The sequence below is a fragment of the Paroedura picta genome, chromosome 9 (genome assembly GCF_049243985.1).
Source record: "Paroedura picta isolate Pp20150507F chromosome 9, Ppicta_v3.0, whole genome shotgun sequence".
NCBI lineage: Eukaryota > Metazoa > Chordata > Lepidosauria > Squamata > Gekkonidae > Paroedura > Paroedura picta.
Window position 1 is genome coordinate 18606887 of NC_135377.1, and position 24704 is coordinate 18631590.

Sequence of the window (24704 nt, forward strand, 5' to 3'; positions counted from 1 at the left end):
ACGGAACTCAGAGGTTGTTGTGCGACTTGAGACCAGCGCGGCCACCTAACTTGAATCTTTCTTGGAATCGAGGCAGGAAACACGCACAAACAGCGGGCGGCCTGACTGGGGAGTGCACAACTGCAAGGGGGGAGGCCGGCATCCCAGCACGACCACGGGCGACGCTCCGACCAGACAGCCGCCGCCTCCTCCTCCTCCTCCTCCTGGCCGTCTGCCCTCCCCTCCCCGCTCCGGGCATCTTCCAGGGAGAGCGGCGGCGGCTCCACGCGTTCGGCCCTCCAGTGCGCAGCTGCGCCGCCGAGGCCCCTCCTGCCCGCTGCCTGAGCTGGGAGACGAGGCCGAGGCCGGCAGCTGAAGCGGCGGCGGCGGCTCATGGCTCCTCGGGCGGGCGGCTGAGCAGAGAGCGTGCGCGGGGCTGGCCGCTGCCGAGTCCTCCCCCCACCCCGGGCCCCGGCTCGGCCTTCTCCCCCCGCCTCCCTCCGTGGCGGTGTTATGGCCCCTTGCTGGAGCACCCAAGGGGGCCTTGCTTGGAGGTCAGCGCAGCTCCTGCTCCTCGTCGTCTCCTCCTGTTGCGGTAGGTAGCCCGGGCCGGGGACCCCGCGGGGGGCGGCGGAATAAATGAGGCGGCTCCGTTTCCCCCTCCCCTCCTCTCCCCCTTCCCCTCCCTTTGTCCCCAAGCTCTGCCTGGGCCCGGGAAGGAGGCGTCGGGAGACAAAGCAGCCTGACTTGTCTGGCCGGGAAAGGTGAGTGTATTTCTCCCCCCCCTCCTCCTCCTCCCTCTCGGCTCTTTCGCCCCTCAAAACAAACAACTCCCCCCCCCCCAAGGCAAACCCCTATTAGGTCGCCTCAGTATCCGTGCTGGTGTGTTTTCTTTAAGGGCTTTAAATCGGACCCGACTAATGTTCTGTTTGGGGGAAAGGGGTTGTCCGAAAAACAGAAGAAAGAGTGCTGGGACCTCTCGGGCCAGTTGTTTTTGTGGTCGCCACTCTTCCCCCCCCCCCCATCGCACATACAGACACACACAAGTTGCACAATTGGAGTGTTTTGGTTTTTTTTTTTGTAGGTTCAGGGGAATCCTGAGATGTTTGTGGGGGTGATTTTGGATTTTTATAGTGAAATGATAAATATTGAACTGTGTGTTTAAGACAGATGGGGGGGGGGCTGGTTGGATACTCCTTCTTTCCCCCTTCCTTGGTAGGAAATCCCTATGCAACTATTCCCCTGTCCCAAACATATTTAATAGGAATAAAGATACTAGAGGCCCCAGTTTAATAATTCTACTGTAGAGGTCTGGGTGGTTTTGCATTAGGCCTGTGCTTTTATGTTTCATTGTGCATGTACACACTGATATTTTCCGTATATGTAAGGACTTAATGTATCATCTAAGACAGGCAATTTCCCAGAGTTCCTTGTCTTAGATAGGAAGGTGAGTTAAAATAGTGGATCAAATAACTTCAAGCTTTGCATTTCGCCTGGCTTTATTGGGTACCTACTTGGAATACAAAAAACCTTGTCTGGATTCCTGCTAGGTGCTCTTAGTCTGGAGCTTGCCCTAGAGTGCATTGAAATAATGGCCCAAAGTCTTCAGGTTCTGCTGCACAGCTAATTTTAAACAAGCGATCTTTATGTGCTTGACCTGCAACATCCATAAATATTTTTGCTCTGGGGAGCAACAATGGTGCTTTGCTAGAAATACCATGCAACAGCTCTCACTTTAGAGAGCTTCCCTGTGATAACTCTATTAATGAGACTCGCATAAGGGGAGGCATGTGGCACAGTTTCATGTGTGGGAATACTTGCTAAACATACAACGCACATGACTAGAGATACGGACTTAGTTTCTCCCATGACAGGCGGTTTACATGAAGGAGAGTGCCAGAGTATTGATTCGAGGCAAGAACCCTTCTTTCTTATTTACACATCCAGCTCTGTTGTGAGGACCTAAAACTCAAGCTGGCTGCTGTCCTTACTTGAGAGTTAACTACAGTTTGTACAACAGGGATCTGTAGTTCCTGTAACTTAGAGATCTTCTAAGATGTTTCTGTTCCTTCCTGGTCATCTGCAAATATATCTGAAGTTCATATTATCCAGAAGTTTTAAGGGGATCCACTGTTGGCCTTGCTGAAGGCTGAGTTACTGTACATAAGATGCGAAAGATGTGGTCATAGATCTACTGAAACTTCCTTTTGTTATTTATTATTTTAAAAACTGCAGTGAAGGGAATCCTCACTGGATTGGAGACATGACCCTAAAAGCACTTTGTGTTTTAATTGTTTCTCTTCTGGTGTCCCAAGCTAAGTATGCATTTTTATGTCAAACTGCAAACCTTGAATTTGTGGTCCATAGTATTAGAACTGGAATTCCATATGGACTTAAAGGGTTAAACACCACCTCCCTTGCTGCTGCTGCTGCTGCTGTGTAATTTATATCCCTTACCTTTGCTTTTAGGTAAAGTGATGTATTATGAGATCTGGTGATCCATCTCCCTGCTTCCTGTGTACTTTGGCTCTTTATCCTTTTTTAGACACTTTAAAAGAGATTTTATATTAGTTGTATGTGTCATTGCTCATTTTAAGAAAGCCAGCTTGGTGAGTTGGGTTTGCTTCTGCACTCTCCCACATGCAGCCAGCTGGGTGACCTTGGGCTCGCCACAGCACTGATAAAGCTGTTCTGACTTAGCAGGAAAATCAGGGCTCTCTCAGCCTCACCTCCCTCACAGGGTGTCTGTTGTGGAGAGAGGAATGGGAAGGTGACTGTAAGCCGCTTTGAGACTCCTTCTGGGAGAGAAAAGCGGCATATAAGAACCAACTAATTCTCATCATCATTATCATACAGTTAATTCTTAATGTGAAAGTTAGCAGAGTCGGATCCAGCCAGATTTATTACTGGTGAAAAAGAAAGGAGAAAGTCCCCTTTGACCACAAGAGGGGTTAAACCTGAGGTTCATGGGACCTGCATGGATAAAAACCATGCGCAGATGGGGCAGGAGTTAAGGCAGTTGAGTGATTGAGCAAAAAGTTGGTTGAATCCAAACTATAATGTCAAGCATATTTATGAGATTTCATTTAAAGTACTCCATTGTCTGTTGCAGGGTGTGAAAAGCAATGTATATATGAAACATTTTCCCCCGCCAAATTTCTCAGTGAGAGGATGAATTTATTAGAGCCAATTTAAACTAACTCAGGAAAAAAATAACTGTTTAAATAAGGCCTTGACAGTGGTGGGGTACTGACAGTTTACCCAGCGTAAACTTTCAGGAACCAGACTTTCTTATTCTTTAGTATAAAGACCAATTTTTTATTATTATTGCTACTACCAAACCTAATAAAAATTACTAAGTGCTCCAGTAAAGAGATTCTAGGTGCTGTGGTGATCTGATGCCTGGAATTAATAGAGCTCTCATTTAAATAATTTATTTTATCATACAAGCTTCTATTTGTCAGTCATGGGTTTTTGAACAAGATGAGGTACTCGCTCATTTTATTAAATAAAATGTTTGCTTGCAAATAAATAGAAACTGCACTGTCTAAAGCAGAGTTTCTTGATGGCCCTGAAAGGATTTCCCAAATGGGTGGAAGTTAATTTATTTTTAAAGTTTGTTCAACATTTATCAGGTGATATGACCATATATAGTCATATTGACCCCCCCCCTTTCCCACAATGGCCAGTGATAAACTTGGAAGGGCCCCAGATGGGTGTGTACAAAGCTATTTTCCCCAACCATATTCTGCACGATCATGCCATTTCCGGGGTTTCTCGAAGCCTGAAGAATGTTTCAGGGGGGTTTCAATGGTAAAAAAAGTTGAGAAAGAGTGGTCTGAAGTATAATCTGAAAATCATGCAGCTGATATGCCTGTTGGACTTCACTATTCTTGTAATTCTTCAGGATCAGGTTGGCAGCAGTTTAATTAATGGAATTCAGGGAGGGGAATAGTGATTGTTTATAATGTTAAATCCCGTCAAATTTAAAAGTTCTTTATATGAATTAGGAAATGAGTTTTTGATGTATAGTAATCAATATATCACTGACCAAGATAGCCTGACTTGGTCAGATCTCAGAAGCTGGACTACCAAGGAAATCCAGGGCAGTTTTGCAGGCACAGGCAATGGCAAACTAATTCTGTTAGGGTTGGGTGTTTCGGCGCCCAAAGCAGCTGGTCCCTCCCGGCACAGCCAGTGCCATGCCGTGGGAGGGGGGGGGAGGCGCAGGCGTCAGCACGCCGGTGGGCGCACACACGCAGGCGTGGAGCTCTGCACCTGTGTGTGTGTGCCCGCCAGCACACTGACGCCCGCACCTCCCCTCCCCGCTGTGCTGGGAGAGACCGGCCACTTTGGGTGCTAAAGCGGCCAACCCCATAATATTAAATTCTCTTGCCTTGAAAACCTTATGGGGCTGCCACAAGTTGACAGCAAAAAAAAAAAATCAATTTATGACTGAGTCAATACTTGTTGTCATAGAGTAATCAATACATGACTGAGTTGATCTGTCATTGCAATGGGAAACATAAAGTTATGTTATGGCCATTGATGCAAAAAGTCTTGGCCCTAAATTCCTATTCCCTGGCACTTCTTATGTGTAAATATCCCAAAGGGCAGCTGGAATCCCTGCGATTCAAGGTTAAACAGTCTTCCAGTTTCAAAAGAGCCCAGAAGGCTGATATAAAGGTGGTTATTCTGGTAACCAGATAGCTAGCTAAAATTGATTTTCTGTTCTTTATATAGAACTAAACTTGTTTTTGAAAAATGTCTTCCGAAGACCCATATAATTGGGTTCATAGAACTGGAAGGAATATCTTGTGTCAGTTCGGAGTCAGGAAAGACACTTCATAGTCAAGTGTATCTGACAGCTGTTTGCCATCTTCTTTGCTATATTTTAAATTTATGAATGTATTTTTTTAAATGTGGTACATGTAGCAGCTAACTAAATTCCATATTAGATTCTGACAAGAAAAGTACAACCAAGCCTTAGATGCAGTTATTCTGTTAATACACCTAGTATATCACATTGCTGATTTCATGTTCTGTTTCTCTCCTGCATGCCTGAGTTTTTTTCTGGGCATTGCCACCATGTCTTACACCTAATTAAGTACCTGCTAATTTCAGTATACATTTGTTTTTCCTTGGAATATTATTTCTGGTATTACAACTTTTACAATTTTGGACATTTGAGGTCTCTTTTTTCACTTGTTTGTAAACTTTTTTGTTTCTAGAACAACTGGAAACTTGCTGAGTACCGAGGTCATCTTAAAGTCACGATCACTTCACTTAAGGCTAGTTTCTACTTATCAAGTTCTGCTGAACTCAATAGGCTTTAAAAATTAAGTAAGATTTTTAAAACATTTAAAGGTTAACAATGTAAGTCACTTTCTGTTCCTGATTTAGTTTATGGCTTTTGCAGAATCTAAATATCCATATTTTTTTATTATTATTTGAAAGATGTTCTGAATTCTGCCCTGAAGATTTCAGGCTAGACTTCAGTTTACCTTTTGGTATGTTTGCGTATTACTTTCTCAATAACAAGAGACTGAAGGTAACCTGAGTTTCGTAGGTGGTCATAGCTGTTTGCTGCCATTGGCCCATTATGCACGGAGTGGAAGGTCCGCATTCGAGGTGGAATGGTGGCGGCTAAAATCACCAATTATGCACGCTGCAGGTGGCAACTGGGCACAGAGTCAGTGTATGCCGCCGAAAAAGCCATGTTAGCGAGATTCAGAAGAAGGGCCCATTATGTACGGCCGCCGAACCGGCGATTTCGGGTTACATGGAAAACGCGGAGGGGGAAATGCACACCGGTTATGCACGGGACGGGGCATAACAGCGTCAAAACCCAGAAAAACCGATTATGCACGCGGCGATCTGGGCGCCACTTCTGGTGCGCCCTGGTCACCCGGAAGCTGCGCTTTCTTCCTCGTTTCGCTAACGCGGCTTTTTCGGCGGCATGCACCGAAGCTGTGGCCGGTTGCAGCCGGCACCGTGCATTATCTGTGATTTTAGTCGCCGCCATTCCACCCCGAATGTGCGTTATTCCCCCCGTGCATAATGGGTCAAAGTAGAGCTTCCCGGGACCAGAAGCAGCTCCGGAGTAGCCGCGTGCATAATCGGATACTCTGGGTTTTGCCACCATTGGGTTCCGTCCCGTGCGTAAGCGGTTTGCTCCGTTTCTTCCTCCTCCACCTTCTCCATACTGCCGTTTCAGTGGCCATGCATAATAGGCCATCGTGACAACTTTGTGTGTCACCTGCAGAACAAAGTTGAGAGTCCACTGACACCTTTAAGACCAACAAAGTTTTATTCAAGATATATAAGCTTTTGGGTGCAAACACACTTCTTCAGATATAATGAAAATATTTCCTCAACTATATATATAAGAGTAGGGTAAGCGAAACTATTATTATCCAGTCTGTCTTTTAATATTGCTTTGACCCATATATTTGTCTTGTCAGGTTTTATTAACACTTTTGTAATTATGGAAGTTAGTTTTCTTAGTATTTTTGGGTTTTCTGATAGGCTTCTACTGTTTGGGTTTTTAGGTTCCATGGTGCAGTCCTAGAGTGGGCATTGGGGGAGTAACCTAGTAGGCATTCCGTCACCACAATAACTATTGTATGAGTTGGTTAGAATGGTTTGGCCTTAGCACAGCTCTTCTTAGTTTTTCCTGTCTCTCCTTGATACCTTTCTTCCTCAGAGCTCTTAATATTCACTGTGCTTTGTATATGCATGTGCAGTGAGTTGAATCTGAGAGCTGCAGCAGGTTGCTTTTGGCCATCATGATGATTGGAAGAGGGGAACTTGCAAGGATTCATGGGGAAGGAGAAACTCCATTCCTGAAGTCCTTGATTCCAGATCTCTGTCTCCTCCTGTTTGCCTGCACAGTCACCATCTCCTGTTCTTCCTAGCAACTGTATGTATTTGTGATATCTATCTATATCTATCCATCTATCACCCTTGGGTGATTTTTATTTCCAAATTTCTTTATTTAAACAAGATTTTTGTGCCAAGTTGGGGATTTCCAGTGATCACATTGGCAAGCATGCCTTGCGGTTCAAGGTATTTAATGCCATTGGAAGAAGGATCTACTAGAACTTAATTTACCTATGCTGATATTGCAGCTTCTGCTTTTTGTATGCCCTTCTGTGAATAGCTGCCCCGTTTCCTTTTTGCAGTTATGCCCCTTTGCAAAGTCTCATGAAAGGATTCTCAAAATATGGGCAGAATATTTTAAGCATTTCGAATGAGGATGTGCAGGCAACTGAAGCTTGTTTGGGAAGTAAAATTAATTCACTTTTTGGGTTAATAGACCTGTATGCATAGATACTAGCACGGTATCCATAAATCTGGGGAGAACCCTGTAGGGTTTTGTGATATTTGAGATAATAAGCCATGGCACAGAATTTAAAATTTGGGTCATATTTTTCTGCTTTGGAAATACCTGCTGTAGGGAACCCCTGGAGTCTAACAGTGTCTTAAATGTGTTTAAGGTATTCAGGTTTTTTGCTGGCTTTAGCAGGAATTTTCTGTGAATAAGAGGTACAAGGCTATATGTCTTTTAAAATGTTACCATAAAAACTTGAAGTCTGTTGCCTGTGTGACACATCTAAGAAGCACAGAAAAGGCTTTACCTAAAAGGTTCAGAGTGGGTCCCTGTAAATTAATTGGGGAGAGAGTATCCTTCTTGCGATCTGACTTTCCAACAGCTGCTTTGATAAGCTGCTTGAAAAAGAATGAGCCAGCACCTCAGGGTTTTTATTTATTTAAAAAGCAGCCATAACAGCTTTTAATGTTTTATTTATAACCTTGTAGAGTATCTAAATCATGTGTCCTTAGTGGGTTTCTGTTCTTCGTGTGAGCAACCAGTAGTTTTCTGGATCTATTGCAAAAGTTTCTTTCTATGATCCTTGTTCAGCAGTTTACGAGGCTCCTCCTCGTCCTGCTCCCCAGCTGCTGCCTCGGAGGCTGCGCTGCCACTCTGCCGCCGGCTCACCTTTGGTGCTCTCCAGCGGCCGCCATGGCTAGGGCTCCCCCTCGGCGTGGCACTGCGCCGTTGCTGCTGGCAGCGCCCCCCAGCAGGCGGTGGGAAGTCAGGGGCACTGGCGGGAAATAAAGTGGAGCAGGGGCTCAGGCGGCAGTGACGTCCCTCAGCAAAAGACTACCTCCCCTGGGCCTCAGTAAAATTGTCAAGCGGTGATAAAAAGGTTGGGGACCACTGAGGTAGAAGACAGGAAGGCCTGGAGGATCATTGTCCATGGGGTTGCGATGGGTCGGACACAACACAGCTTCATTATGTGTATAAAAATGGATAGATTGGTAGAGTGGCGGCCTCTATCTGGAGAACCAGGTTTGATTCCCCACATTCAGCCAACTGGGTGGCTTTGGGCCAGTCACAGTCTTCTCAGCCTCCCCTATCTCACTAGATGCCTGTTGTGGGGAGGAAGAGTAGGCAGTCATAAGCCACTTTGAGACTCCTTTGGGTAGTAAAAACCAGGGTACAAAAAAACAGCTCTTCTTCTAGATTTTACTCCAGCATCAGTTTAAGAGACCAACAGGATTTTCAGGGTATCTGATGAAGGGAGCTTTGACTCTCAAAAGCTTAGTCCCTGAAATTCTCGTTGGTCTCTAAGGTGCTCCTGTACACAAATCTAGCTGTTCTACTTCAGATCAACAGGGCTAACCTCTGAAACGATCTCTAGGAAGACGGAAATTGCTTGACTATTAAACACATCAGAACTCCCTTTTAAGTAAGGAGTTGCATAGATAAGAAAGAGATAATCTTCAGGATAGAAATAGAATAAATATAAATCTAGAGTGGCTTAGGGAAGCTTTGGTGACAAGAGCTTTGAAGAAAGATAAAGATGATAACTTGATGAATACCAAGCAGAGTGTCAGAAAATCCAGTGAGGTATGGCAGGTAGCATGTCTGATTAGGACAGAGGCAACTTGGAGTCAAAGCCCCATTCTGTAACGAAGCTTGACTGAGTGACTTAGGGAGGTTTATTCTCCCCCAGCCTAGCCTCTCTCACAGGATTGCTGTGAGAATAAAAGAGAGAACAGAAGAACTTTGTGTGTCACCCTGGGCTCCTTTGAGAATAGGTGGAACAAAAATGTAGATGAGTAGATAGCAACTTTTTATTTTATTTATTTTACAAAATGTGTATCATACCTTTCTGCCCCTGCGGGGGGTACTGGTTTGGTTTAGTGGCAGCCTCTAATCTGGAGAATCGGGTTTGATTCCTCCATATGTACCCAGCAGGGTAACCTTGGTCCACTCACAGTTCTCTCAGAACTCTCTCAGCCCTACCTACCTCACAGGGTGTCTGTTGTGGGGAGAAGACAGGTGATCGTAAACAGCCGTGAGACTCTTTGGGGTCGTAAAAAGCAGGGTACAAAAACCCAGCTCTACTCTTCTTCTCAAAGCAGCTATCCAATTAACTTGTGTGGAGTGGATAGTGTGAAAGATAAGGTAATGGTAATTCTTATATTGATATCTTAAATCGGGGGTAGTCAAACTACGGCCCTCCAGATATCCATGGACTACAATTCCCATGAGCCCCTGCCAGCGAATTGGGAATTGTAGTCCATGGACATCTGGAGGGCCGCAGTTTGACTACCCCTGTCTTAAATAGACACCAGATATCCACAGGTTTCTTCACATCCACACTGGCCTCAGTTTCAAAAAGCAATGGGTGCTTAAGGATAGAATGCCTTTCGGTAGGCTGGAGGATTATTGGAAGACAAAAATCATGTACTTCCTCATGCACTACGTATTGTGTTCTGCTTTTGATTGTCAGGAAGAACAGCTACACTGATTTGTGGGCTTTTCTTAACCTTTCTCAGATGGAAGCTGCTTCATCCCTCTCCTTCTCACCCCCCCTCCCCATGCAGGCAAGAGGTCAGGAAGATGGCAAAAAGTTCTTGTAGCAATCCCCTTATTATTCCCTGATGATGAGTTTGGCTGTTCAATTAATGGCAGCTGATATTTCTAGGGGCATGATACAAAGGCAATCTTTTATGTACTTTTACAGGTAATGGGCCTGCAAAAGGGAGCTCCTCTACCACGCCTTTGGTTGAGGTCCTCCGAAGGTGAACAACATCGACTGGACCCAAATCCTCCCTTGTACCCATATGCTGACCAATCAAGATTGCTTACTGCTATTGTTAGAATGTTATTTTGTCTGTTTATTGCTATTATTACAGTTACCTTTATTTGATATAGTCACGGAGTTCGATGTAATATTCTTTGTGTTTTGTTCCATGTGAACCGCTGTGAGCCTTAGGGGAGGGCAATGAATGAATGAATGTTCAGAACTAAAAATCTCTGTAGTTGTACACAGAGATTAAATACAAAGGTAATGTATTTTCAACAGGAGAGGGGTTGTCAGTTCCCTCTGCAGCAGAACATCTGTTTGTCTCTTGTGCTGTTCCTGAAGGACCTTCCTTCCCAGTTATCCTGGATGAGTATTTCAGGGTACCTTGTGAATCAGTCCCAAAAGCACATAGCTACACCACACCCTTCTAAGCTTACAGCTTTGGTTGTTGAGCTGTAATTTAGGTTTTCTTCATGAGGTAAGAGCATTGCGTTTGTGTTTTCCCCATTGTCTATGATAAATGTTTTGTACAATACAGCAGGTTGGAAGTAACAGATGCAAAGATACAGTTCAACGTATTGAGCAGATATATTTTAAGTGATTATAGTTGTATTTAGCAAGTTTAGTACTTAGAAGTTTTCCAGTGTGGTGGCAGATGCTTGTAAATTCAAAGGTAGCAACTTTTAACAAGCGTAAAGCTACACTAAAATAACAATAAAATCTAACATAAATATGCCATCTGCACCTATTTCGTGGTTTATTGAGTAAGCTGTGTAATAGTGAGCTTTATATAAAAAAAATCCCACTTGTCTTACATAAAATCAAAGTAGTTTGTGTGTGCTTTAAAAACAAGGTGCGTGAGGGGGGGGGGATACCATTCCAGCAAGGTCAAAGTTCTCCCATCTACTCAGCCCCATTCCCTGGTTGCTCATGCTTGAAAAGAAGCTGCTACCTGGAGTTTGTCTGTGTTGCTTTTTGTCATGGAAAACTACTCTACCAAAGGCTTGAGTTGTTCCACTTGCTCAGCTCCATGCCCTGCTTGCTCTTCCTCTTTTATTGTTGTGTTATGATATTTGACTGATATTACTGCTCGGTCAGAACAGTTTTATCAGTGCTGTGGCAAGCCCAAGGTCACCCAACTGGCTGCATGTGGAGGAGGAGTGGGGAATCAAACCTGGCTCATCAGTTAGAAGTCCACACTCCTCACCCCTACACGAATGCAAATGAACTCAATTCTCAGGAGAATTAGAAAAGTTTTAATTCAAGCATGGTCTTTGGTATAAAGATGTTCTACAACTATAAAGCTAACAAATCAAGGAAAACTTTTGTCAGCACAAATGAAACTAATACCAACCTGAAGATGCCGGATCTCATCCATGTTAATGTCTTTGACAGTGTAACATTACCATGTATGTTTAATAAGGATAGGTCTGTTACACCTGAGCGTGGAGAATGTGCATATTTATGCCTTCTACTATTACATCAGATTAATTTAATTTGGATTAATTTTTAAAGTTTAAGAAGTGCAGTTACCATCTGAGTGAAGGTAAAGGTGCCTAAATTTCACAAAAAGGCATCAGGAAACTTTAATACTATAGACATCTAGAAATGTGCATTTGCATATTTTTAAATCACTTTGGAAAGGCTTTATGGTTTTCATTTTAGAGCATTACATGTCTGCATGGAAAACTCAGCGTGTTCATTAAATTTTGGCCGTGGAAATATTATTTTAGAACACAAAATTTGTTGGCGGAAATAGTAAGAGATGGCTTCCACATTGGAAACATTGTTTCTACTAGCAAATCAATGGGGGGGGATGAAGATATTGGAAGTTGGCATGGATGCATTCTGCGGTCCGAAATGAGCATGAGCGCTAGTAGGAGACCGTCTCTACCAACATTAATGATTCTCTACACTTAAGAGCCTCTTGTGGTGCAGAGTGGTAATGCAGCAGACATGCATTCTGAAAGCTCAGCCCCATGAGGCTGGGAGTTCGATCCCAGCAGCCGGCTCAAGGTTGACTCAGCATTCCATCCTTCCGAGGTCGGTAAAATGAGTACCCAGCTTGCTGGGGGATAAACGGTAATGACTGGGGAAGGCACTGGCAAACCACCCGTATTGAGTCTGCCATGAAAACGCTAGAGGGAGTCACCCCAAGGGTCAGACGTGACCCGGTGCTTGCACAGGGGATACCTTTACCTTTATACTTAAGAACAATATAGGGTCAGAAAAAAGTTGTTTCTCCTAATTCCACCTAAACTAGCGTCAGGTTGTTTGTATTTATTTTCTTCATGTTTCCAGGGCAAGTGAGGAAAGGCGGGGGAAGGGTTTTGCCTGACCACAGTTCACTTTCAACTCTACTAGCTCAACGAATACCGTAGGGAACAATTTCTTACATCCCATTTGCTACAATACCATGAACTATCTACCCCCGTGCCTTGCATTTCCTGCAAAAATATCTTTCTTGACTGCAAACTATGTGTAATAAATCTGTAGCTGAAAGGGATGTCTCAAAGAGTGCAACTCACCTTTGAAACTTCAACTGGACTGTGGCCTGTTGTTTGTGCATGCTGTATTTTAACAGCAATTTGGACTTTAATCTTTCTTTACTTCGCCTTTTTGCAGTTAAAAGAATTAAAAGGGGGGTGATAAATACTTTTGGATTCTCTTGGTATTTGCTGTAATCGTGCAAGAGATCATTGAATAGGACTACAAATCGGGGGTACAAGAAGAGTTGTTTTTTGTACCCTACTTCTCACTGCCCGAAGGAGTTTCAAAGCTGTGAGGTAGGTGAGGCCCAGTGAGCTCTGACAGGACTGTTCTGTGAGTTCAGCAGTATCACGGCTGTGACAAGCCCAATGTCTCCCAGCTGGCTGCATGTGGAGGAGCAGAGAGTCAAATGCGGCTTGCCAGATTAGAAGCTGCTGTTCTTAACCACTGCACCACACTGGCTCTTTTGTATATTAGATTTGAAATGGCATTGAAGATCTAATTTTTTTTTTAAACCCTAAACCCTGCTTTTCTCTAAGGATAGGATGGATCAATAAGGTATTGGAGAAAGATTTTGAAAGGCAAAGGTTTATTGGGTTACAGCTTTTGAAATAAATTATTGCATTAAACTTGCTTTTTTACTCAGGTGTAATATAAAGTGAGCGTCAGAATTGTTTGATGTATACGGTAGCTTGGGTGTGATTTGATGGCGTCTCTTCTTTCTTGTATGGAGCTAGGTGATAAGTTTGGACTCTGTCGCTATATACAGGCAATTGGTCTTGGCACTTGAGATGCGTAGCTTCAGTCTGTTCTACCATAAACAGATGAGCCTTGGCAAGCCTCCATTCTCCAGTTTCTTAAAAGGATGATAATTAGTAGTAGTAGTAGTACTGTTCTTTGTCTTTAATAAGCTCGGAACAGTTTACGTAATGCTCCCATTGATTGTTCACTAAATCATAAACAGCATTATATTCCTCTAAGTCAGTGTAGTTCTGTTTAAATGATTTTTGTGTAAGTCTGTTTAGATTTTCACTGCTCATAATAGATCAAGGTCTCCTCTCTCCAGGGCTATAGGCTAAGGTATTCCCACACTAGTCACAATGCCCACTAGGTTGGATTGTGAATACAACCAATACAATATTTGTAAATTAAAGTATTATATACATTTCTGTCACAAGTAGCAATAACAGCTTCCATGCCACAAGTATAACAAGTGTACAAGAAGAATATCATCAAGAAGATAAGGGAGAAACTGTAGCATTATGTCATGGTTGTCCAAAACACATGAATGCTCTTTTCAGATGCTAACGGACAGGCTAACCATTGTAAACTAGTCTGGCCACATCTTTCTCTTTTGTCCTGAGGCTTCTTTCCCATATTCTAATTTGTACAGCCCAAATGCTGAACTAGTATGACAGGGTCTATGATACATCTTTAAAAGAAGGATTTTTTTTTTTTGGCAGAGTGAAAATTGGAACTGTGCAGTAAAATCTATTTTGTAGCGTATAATAGTCCTTACCTCCAGAAGGAAATAGAAGTAACATAGGGAAAATTTTAACTGCAATGCATTTGCTATTATAGAGGAAATCTGTAGGAGTTTCAAGGTATGTGTTTCCATATTTTAATGCGTGTTGCTAAAAAGGAATAAATCACATTCATGTCCATGGGCCATACTTCAATCAATACCAGACTTGGCCCGGGAAATTGAGGCCAGATGCAAAATAGTAATGTAATATCCTTCACTAGTCCATCCCTTCCAGAAGCCATTTGCCTTCACACAGTTCTTATGGTGCTTGCTTGCTTCATTTTCCCATGACATCTTTTATATACATATGCTTGTTCTGCCCCCACAGCACTTAAGTGGAAGAAGCCTGGATATGAACCTGACTCATTTCTTTTGATACGGGATAGAGAGACACTTCTTGTCATTGCTGCGGGCACTGCTCTTCCCTATATTCCATGAATTTCATAAATTCTACTGTGTGACAGACACAGTTCTGGAATTTAAAAAGTCTTTGTGCAGTTTAAATAGACTTGGCCCCTGCTAGTTATCAGTAGGGATGAGCACAAACCAGTTTAATGAGGCAGAATTCAGCATGAACTTGGCCCAGTTTGGAATTCCCAAACAGATGTTCAGAGCTGAACATTTACCAGACTTCTATCTAGTTCGGTGTGGCTGTAAGAGCCATTTAAACGGCTGAGCAGCATGAATCTGCAGCTGATCTGTTAGGTTTAAATGCCTGTGAGCCATTTCACCAGTTGGGTTTCTTTCCTTCCACTTCGAAGCAGGGAGAAGTGAAATGAACTGGTGAAATGGCACACAGGCATTTAAACATAAAAGCAGGGTGGGTTTACCCATCAGCTGTTGAGTTTAAATGGCTGCCAGCCATTAACCCTGTTTCATGCTCCCCCTCCCCCTCCCCCTATGCTTTGAAGCAGGGGAAATAAAAAAAATAGATTAAATGGCTGCCAGCCATTTAACACTTCCTGGACAATCCCACCCCCCTCTGGCCATAGTAATCCATGACCGGGAGAAAGAGAGACCTGAGCTGACCAGTTTGGGGCATTTTTGGCTCAATTTGGGGTTTGGTTTGGGGATCTTTCCTAACTGGAATTTTTAAGTTTATGCCCATCTCTAATTATTACAATTTAGAATTAAATTTATTTATTCATATTTATTTATTTTACATTTATATACCGGCCTCCAAGCTATCATGTTACTACAAATCTTCTAGGGCTAATCAGTTCTTTAAAGAATTGGTTCTTGTTTTGCTCCGTTTGTGACTGATTGCAAATCTTCTGGATGGTATTAATTGCACAATTAAAACTGCATACAATTGTTCTACCCTTTGGCTTAGTAAATTGATGAGTGATAGAATAATCATGACTGTTTGTCTTCCTTGTAACTAAATTATTGTTCTTCTGGACTGAGACTTGTGCTGTGAATAATTTTTTCTAATATCAGCACCATGAAGGGATGGGGCTCTTTAGTAGAAGGAAGAGTTTCATGACATCCTGTTGGTTTCTTCGTGCTGAGCTTTGGATCCACTTCTGGCTATTTGCTCTCAGCTGCACATTTTCAGTTTGTTACCTTAGCAACTGCGTAGGTACTTCATGTATATTTAAACAATAAACATGGGGTAGTTTTCCTTAGTTCCTTAAATTCAGGTCATCTTTGTCTTTACAGTGCTAAATTAGGATAATAAAGGAAATAGACTTTTTGTTGGAGAATACACTTGTACAGATTTGATTAAACAATTTCAATTGTAAAGCTAACAAAAAAAAATAGAAGGTGACATCTTTTTACAAGTTGGTGCTTTTTGTGTGCATTTGTGCTTTCTATATAGAGCAGTAGTGTAATTAAGGCCTTTGTTGTAAACTTGTGTTTGCAATAGTGCTTGAATAGATAGGCCTATAAAGCAGAGATTATTTGTCACTGCACTGAATTGATATTACTCAATTTGTGCTAGCAGGCCTCAGTGACTGACTTACTGATAGAATTAGGAAAGTACACCATCTTTGTCAGATATAGGGGACTTACAGTGTAGTGCATGCCTTGTGGCAGCATACCCTGATCAGTAGAAAAAAAGTTTGAAAAATTAGAGACTTTTTCATGCCATGTCTCCAAGTAACCTGCCTGAAGAATCTTACAAATAAAGCATAATAGAAACATAAATGGTTAAAAATTCTTATTTAAAATCCAGCATAAAACAACCAGCCGGTTTATAAAAACATAGATAATTAAGCTGTTTAATGTTAATACCAGTTTCCAGGCTAAAACACACTATTAAATTGGTGGTGTAATATCAAACAAATGTTTTGGTCTGGCACCTAAAAGAGTAAGGCAGGCATTGGGCTAGGATCAAGGAGAACCAATTCTTCTTTTTCTAAAGCTGAGGGACGAATATTCCCCTTGACCCTGAAGCCAGATTCCCCTCACCCCACACACACACTTCTTTTGGAGTAAAAAATTAAACTGTAATTTTTTTCTGCACGGAGCTGTGTTTTCTTTCTGGGGCAAACTGGGATGTGGTGGTGGGATTCTGCCCTCATAGCTGGGGCTAAAAAGGGTCAGGTGGTCACACCAGGAGACTCCCCTGCTATGCTGCCTGCATGTTTGCTGGTGGTTGGGGGGGGGGAGGTTTTCTTTTCAGGAATAAAGGTGAGTGAGACACTTCTGATTTAAGTTTACAAATCTATTTTCAAAATAGTACAACAATAACAACTAGGCAAAAATGCAACTTCAACCCACCACCCACCCCAAAACCGCTGACATCAATTTATTGGCACTCCTCCCCCTCCGCCATCACCTGTTGAGGAGCCAGGTGCTCCAGTATGGCCTTCATCTCCATGAGCCTTGTGTTTTGGAGGCAGAACAACCCCCCAGCTCTTCCTTCACCGCTCCAGGGCATCCACACACCCATGCAAGGCATGCACTGTGGAATGGGGGTAAACAGAGGCAGATGACACTTAAGGGCAGACGTAGTCCTCTCCTGCAGGCCATCTATGCCTTGCATTATCTCCTCCACTGTGTGGCTAGGTAGATGTCTCCCGCGAGGTCCCTGTTCCTCCCAGGGTGGAGATTGATGGCCTGAATTTTGGGGCAAAATTTGCAAATGTGGGTCCACAGATGCCATTGACTTGCTCATGGTGGCACTAGCCACCAACCACCCCTTGCCAGCTGATAGGACCCTGCAGGCACATACCTTGGGTTTGGTGGGTGCTGGCAGGGGCATCCTCCTCGACCTCTGGGTCCTGGACCCTCTCGGCCTCTTCTTGGGGGGAAGATGGCATCTCCTCCAGTTGTTCTCTGTCTGGTGCCTGGGGGAGGGTGAAGGGTTTGGCCATGCTCCTAGGTGCCATGGTAGCTGAAGAGGCTGGGAGAAAGAGGCAGTGGGGGAAAAGGAACAGGGTCTCAGCTCCAGTTAATTGCAGTGACATGTGTGCCCAGTGATCCCAAGAAAGTTGGGGGTTATTGCCAGAAACTGGGATCTGCCATGGGATGGCCTGCGATTAAGGGGCTCACATCTGAAAAAGGCAACATGGCTGCCTGGCGGCCAGCACCCCACCTTGAGCAACAATTCAGTGGCATTGGCATCTTTGGTGGCAACCTCTCTCATAAGTCTGCAAACACCGGGGGGGGGGGATTTAGGGATCCCCCCTTGGGTTGGAGCTTCTGGGGTAAGATGGGGACTCCTGGGGCCTAGAGGCACCCACCACAAGGGCAAAGTGAGACGACTCTCAAGGAGGCAATTCCCCCAACCCCAGAAGTTTAAAATCTAACCCCTGGTAATTTCTGCAGAGGTGTGTTCCTCCACGCTAACGTGGGTCTGCCTATTAAAGGGCACCGCAGCATTCTCCCTTAAAGGAATGGCTGCTTCAAACTTCAGGGTAATGGGGGGGGGGAAGAAGGGGGGAATTTAAATACGGCTCGAACTAGGACAAGTGGCACATTGGGGGAACTCACATAGGTATGAAGGACATCCTGCAACTTCTCCCATCATTCTGTTGTGGAAGGGTGCCTCCCGCTCTCCCTGCCATGCCTCCAGGCTTAGGAGCTGCTTGAATTTCGTGTGGCATTGCTCCCACGTTCTGCAGAAGCCCCTCTCCACCAGCTTCTGTGCTGCCACCTCCTTGTCTGTGTATGGGTTCTGGCCATGAGATGTGGGAGACTCCTTGAGTGCGGTACCATGTCCAGAAGAGCCTCTCTGCCAGAAGGCTCATCTGCATGGCCCTGGAATGTTTGCAAAAAGCAATTTTTTAGAGAGCAACACAGAAACGCCCCTTGAGATTAAAAAAGAAATCCATTTGCTGGAACAATAGCAATACCAGTACCATCATTCATGCCAGCCCTGTTGCCATCAGTCCCCTACAGGGGGCAAAAAGGAACATATGACCACCCCCTCCAGCCCACAATCCCCCCTCCCTTCTCCAGGCAAGCAGTGTAAAACCAGAGAATCACAAGCATAACAAAAGCAATGTGAACTTTATTTTTTGTGTTACATAAGACATATGGTTGGACTCATCTCCCCTGATGCCGCCTATACAGGAATGTAGCAATGGCATCTCAGCATGGCCATAAAGAGATTCTCCATTGTAAAAATACACCTGAAAGGGCCACTCTCAAGAAACAAAGGAAAATGTTGGAAAGGTGTGCTGCTTGGTGGGCTTATCCAGGTAACATGGGGTTCTGGGCATAGATGTGCACTCGATGGATCATCAAGCAATGCATAAGAGTCAATTTTTAAAAAATTTATTTTGGTGCTCGGGGAAACTTTACAGACCCCCCACACCTCCGCTGAGTGGAGATTGGCAGGTAATTGACAAGGTTGAAGAGTGGTTAAGTAAAGTTCACATTGCTCTCTCTTCTGCCTTCTCCCCTACCTTGTGAGGAGGGGGAAAGGTGTGATGCGGCAGCTGAGAAGTAGGGGATGGGTTTCCCGTTTGAAAGGCTGCACATGCAAGGTTTACAATCCCGCGTTTGCGAGCCAGAGGCCATGCGTGTTTTAGCCTACCATGCAAAACTGGTCATTGTATTTTCACTTGCTGTCTAAAAATATAAGTTGTTTTTGCTCTTGAGGTCACTAATGAGACTATTAGGCAATTTCATGTGAAATTGATGGAATAAGGGCTGGTTCACGCTGCAGCCTGCATTTACATGAACAAATGTAATGGATGAGTCTGTTTTGCTACTTACAGGAACTGCTGCAAGTCATAACCATCCCTTCCTGTCTGACATGGCACTTTAACATCATGAATGTGTATACCTGGGATAGTTTTACCATTGTGGGAAAAGAAATATGTGAGTTGTACCTTTTTGAAACAAAATATTTAATACAAATTTTCTAAGACCAATGCAAATGGTTATGACACTGTTGTGCTATCAGCACAGTCTCTGGTAGCTGGCAGAATACAGAACCTATCTTAATTCTTACTGCTTGTTATAATGGTTATATGAGCAGTGGCTTCTAATCTAGAGAGCTGGGTTTGATTTCCCAGTCCTTCACATGTAGCCAGCTGGGTGACCTTGGGCGAATCACAGAGCTGTTTTCACAAAGCGGTCTGTAAGAGCTCTCTCAGCTCCACTTGTCTCAGAGGGTATCTGTTGTGAAGAGAAGAAGGAAAGGGATTGTAAGCCGCTTTGAGACTCCTTTGAGTAATGAGAAGCGAGGTATAAAACATTATTATTACTATTGTTGTTGTTGTTATTATTATTAATTATTATTATTTATATTTAGGATCTGGAAAAGACCCAAGTTCAAATCCCTACTCTTCCATGGAAATTTGCTGGGTGATCTTGGTGTTGCATGCCTTTTGCCTAACCTACCCCACGTGGTTGTTGGGAGGATAAAATGGGAGGAGCAGAAAACAATATAGGATACTTTGAGTCCCTGCTGGGAAAAATGGTATAAATAAGCTAATTGGGAAGGATACTTTTGGATTGTGGTGTGCCTATGAGATTATTATTCATGCTCCATTAGTTTTCTCTTCATACTATCTGACTGAATAAAACTCCAGTGATAATGTTTCCAGAGTCTTAACAGAAAAACATATTTACAGAGGTCGACCATACAGGAAGTATGACCCAGCTTTTAGATATAAGAGGCCCTGTAAGTACCGTATGTAGTGAACAACTTCTTTAAACAGTACTAATAGTTATGAAATATCTTTGTGAAAAGCCATTCATTGACTGCAGTAAACAAAGTTGTACCTTTCAAGTATGAAATGTGTGCCATGTGGCAAGGTTGGACATATGACATGATTTAGGATTTAGTATTACCCTTTGAGTTCCAGTTGTTTGTGCTGCATTAGAATCAAGTTATATTCTTTTTTTTTTACTGTGTATGGCCTCCAAAAATATTGAATAACATACTGTAATTTTAAAAATATAAGACGTAGGTATTAAATTGTGTTATGGATGGAGTTAGATTCAAGTGGATGTCAGTGTTGGTCTGAAGCAGCAGAACAAATTTAGAGTCCAGTGGCATCTTTAAGACCAGTTTTATTCAAGGTACATGAGCTCTCGGATGCACACTTTCTCAGATCGTGTCCAACATCCTTATTTCCAGGGAGGTCTGTACATTAATGTCAAGCTGTGATGGAAAGAACAGGCCAAAATGGTGGCATATTTTTATGGTCAATCAACTTGGTGATTTACAAGCTCTCTTGAAAGCATCTGGATCATTTCTTTTTCTTTCTCTCAGTGGGTGGGTGGGGATCTGACCTGGAGAGGAGGCAACTAGTCTTTTAGGCTTCCAATCAGCTTTCAGTGTTATTGAAATCATTCAGAGTACAAATAAAACAGTAGATTTTGCGCAGTTTTATACTCAGACACATAGCAGTTTATGTGCCAATAGATGTCTTGTGGGACTTGTAGGGTTCTTGTTTTTGTTAAGCGGAACTTAACGTGGCTGTTCCGCTGGATCCCATTAGCTTAGGGCCTGTTTGTTTACATGCAACTGAATCAAAAGGTGGAGTGTTATTTTTAAATTACTCAGAGCAGTCAATATACATAACGCTTTACAGAGCACAAGCGGGCACGTCCCTGTCCCAGGGAACTTCATCTAAAATTTGGGCCGGGGAAGATAACACAGAGAGGAAAGAAGATGAAGGTGGGGGGAAAACTGGGGAAGAGTATGTGTTTCTTTGAATGACGTGTATATGAGCTTAGTTCTTATAAACTGGGGGGGGGGGCACTAAGGGGTTGTGTGAAAGTTCTCAAGTGTTGCCTGTTTTGTGCCTCTTCAGAAAAACATCACACACAAAAAACATTTTGTATCCCGTCTGAAAAGATGAGGACAAAGCAAGTCCGCACCTTATTCAGGAAGGCATTCTAGCTAGTGCCTTCAGCCATCCAGAGTAAAGAGCAAGCTCTTTGCAAATAACTTTTACCTATTAAAGAAGGGCCTGACATCTTGCATTTGGGGTTGCCAGCTTATGTGGAGAAAAATGGCTTGTCCCTTTAAATAGAGAGAGTATGGGAATGGACTGTTAAAGCTTTTTTCTGGCATAGAGGTAAATAACAACACTTGATAACATCCCAGTTAATCCTCTGTTAAAGGGACAGGATGCTTTCTCTAAGCCATATTGCAACACCATTTATAACTTAGGCGAACCTTTAAATTTGCTTAATGTTACAGACAAAAATTGTTTGGTTTGTAATTTCTAGGCTGGTTCTGGGGTCCGAAGAAAATTCGTCAGGGCCTGATCAGTGTAAAGGAGAAAGCACAGGCGGACGGTCTCCATATGTAGAGGGGTGGGAATGATGTCTCTTTGCTGATCTTGTTGGATCACAACAACAAAAACAAAGTCCAATAGCACCTTTAAGATCAAAAAAGATTTATACAAGGCATGAGCTTTCGAGTGCATGCATTCCTCCTCAGACTCAAAGTGCTTGAATAAATCTTTGTTGGTCTTAAAAGTGCTATTGGACTCTATTTTTGCTGTGCTACTTCACACCAACACGGCTACCCGCTTGAATCTATCCTGTTGGATCAGTCACATTAATTGATACTGTGGACCAGGGGTAGTCAAACTGCGGCCCTCCAGATGTCCATGAACTACAATTCCCAGAAGCCCCTGCCAGCGAATGCTGGCAGGGGCTTCTGGGAATTGTAGTTCATGGACATCTGGAGGGCCGCAGTTTGACTACCCCTGCTGTGGACCATCCTATATTGCTGAGCCCTTGGGAACAAGTGATTTGGTTGAGAGATAACTCTGGTGGTTCTGGTCTTTTAGATGTAGACAGCAAGGTTTGGAGAATCTGAGTTAGCTCCCCGTCTCATGGGGTGCCCCCAGAATAAACGTTCTAACCAGTGTTATTTAACATTCATGTGAGACCCTGTATGAGGCCTCCTGGGGCTTTGAGGTTTGTTGTTAATAAGTAGATGATACTGATCTCTAGATAGTTTGTTGACTAAGCAACTAGAGGCATCTGTCTCTGTCCTCTGTCCTGATTAAGTGGCTGGAACTGGATCCAGATAAGAGAGAAGTGATTCTGATCAGAGAAGCTGATAACCTGAAGGAGGTTGTTTTGAATAGTTGGATGAGACTATTCCATCATTGACAGGCTATGTAAAGGGTTTGCGGAACAGGTGTTAAAATCTATTGATGAAAATGCAGATTGGTACTCTTTCTAAGAGTGCCTGCTTCCATTTTTGTACGGCATGAAAGCTAACTACTTATTTAAACTTGGCCAACCTAGTTATGTTAATCCATGCTGCTGTAATATTGACACTAGATTATTGCATTGTGTTTTGCAAAGGGCTGCTCTTAAGGATTTGTCAGAACCTACAGCTAACTCAGAATGTGTCAGTCCAACTTCTAAAGAAGATTAAAAGCTGCTAATACAATTCTAGAATTTTTGTACCGGCTATCAAGTCTCTCCCCCCCCCCCCAGCATGACCCAAATTAAGGTAGTAGTTTTAAGGCCTATACAGTCACCAAAACAGCTGCCACTTCTGGCTAATCAGATCCTTCTTGCCCTTTCTTCTGTAACATCTGTGACTCAGTGTTATGGGCTCTTTTTGTTGTCCCCCCCTCCCACCAACCTTTGGAATGCACATCACATTTATCGTTAACTTTTATTCAAGAGAGTTTTCAGTGAGACCTAGTTTGTAAGGTCTTTTGATGGTAGGTTTCTGTTCTAGATTTTTGCTTTTTATTGGGAAAGTATGCAACAGATTGTCTTGCAGTTTGTAATTTATGATGTAATTCCAGTTGATGCTTGGAGCAATTTTTCCAGAAAGAAAAGTGGTATATAAATGTTTAACATATAATGGCCCTGCTGGAGTCCACAGCCACATGGAATGACTAGCCACTGCTTCCATATGATAAGTTGTGGATCTTTTCTGACAGTCTAGCTAGTAAACAGAAGTAATGAGAGGTATCGTTGCTATGAAAAAAAATTCTGGTGAAATCACAGTATGACAGGATTAAGAGTTTGGCTATATGTTAAACTTGCCCTATAAAGAACAAGGCTGTGTGTAGAATTTGATCCCTCATACTAGGCAAGAAAAAGTGGTATTTGCCTTAAAACTCATTCTTAGGAGAAAAGACATGCTTCTGGTCATTCTATGGGGGATTTTCCATTTTGTTGTATCTGGTCAGCGTCCTATAAGACGTTGGGCAGGCAGTGGAAAATATGAAGTAATTGAAATGAAATAATTGAAAAGGACTCAACCATCTGAGATCTTTTAAAATCTATTACAATGTAATCTGATGTCTCTAGGTTCCATATTTAGTTTGTCTACCACATGACAGGTGTTCGGTGCCTTGGTAGTGTAAAAATTTATGTTATTTCTCAATTTATTCTTTCTTCAGAAATATAGTAGAGGAGTCTTAAGTATTTGAATATTAAAATAGCTTGGGTTTTGTTCTTTTTCTGTAATAGTATATCTGAAGAATTTTTACAAATTTTATCAAGGAAATTAGTTTATTCATTGTTTAATTTTAGGAAACAGTGCTCTTGCAGAACGTTCAGAAAATGTGCATATTTCAGGATTGTCAACTGGTAAGTCATTTTTTTGTAATGTTTAAATTTCATGCATGGCTTAAATAGTAAATATTGAAAGCCACCTGGTATCTTATGAAGAGATATTTGGCTATAAAAATTATTACTGCCTTTTGCAGCATGTAATAAGGAGTGAAGCAACTGGAACATGGAAGAATTTTTATAAGATAAATTTGATACCTGCATGCTTGTGAGCAGATTATTCCATTCTAAATGCTTAATTATTTTTTCATACAAACATTAAACTAAAAGGGAAGGTGGCCTGTGTTGATATTTTATATAGCAGTTTTACAAAATACCAAAAGGCAATTTTTAATAAGTCTTAACATTAAAGAATAACAAAACTAAGCACATGACAAGTTTTGTTTTTAAGACTGGAGGCAATACCTGAAACTGCTGTTCTCATGAATACACAGTTCTTCTAATACAAAAAGAAGTAATTGTCTGTTACACTAATGGAATACTGGTAGAGTCTTTAAGGTTTGCTTCCCTACTTTGCTTTCAGACAAAGCTTCTGACCTTCAACAATCTTTGTTCCCTTTCTTCTATGTAGCATAGATATATGCTATGTGTAACTTGCTAACATACCCTGAAAAGAATATCTGTGACAATATAAACAG

General features: G+C 42.7%; 1 protein-coding gene across 2 annotated transcripts in view; it reads left to right on the forward strand.

The window, feature by feature from the left end:
• Nucleotides 1-269: 269 nt before the first annotated feature.
• LRP12 (LDL receptor related protein 12) overlaps nt 270-24704 on the forward strand; it is a 42872-nt gene continuing 18437 nt past the window's right edge. Inside the window, exons 1-2 of one of the 2 annotated variants that reach the window (XM_077351680.1) lie at nt 270-574; nt 24028-24084. In XM_077351680.1, coding sequence (XP_077207795.1) covers nt 493-574; nt 24028-24084 — 139 coding nt within the window. In that variant the 5' untranslated portion in view covers nt 270-492. The remainder of the gene's footprint in view (nt 575-24027; nt 24085-24704) is intronic. The other variant, XM_077351681.1, reaches the window with a different exon arrangement.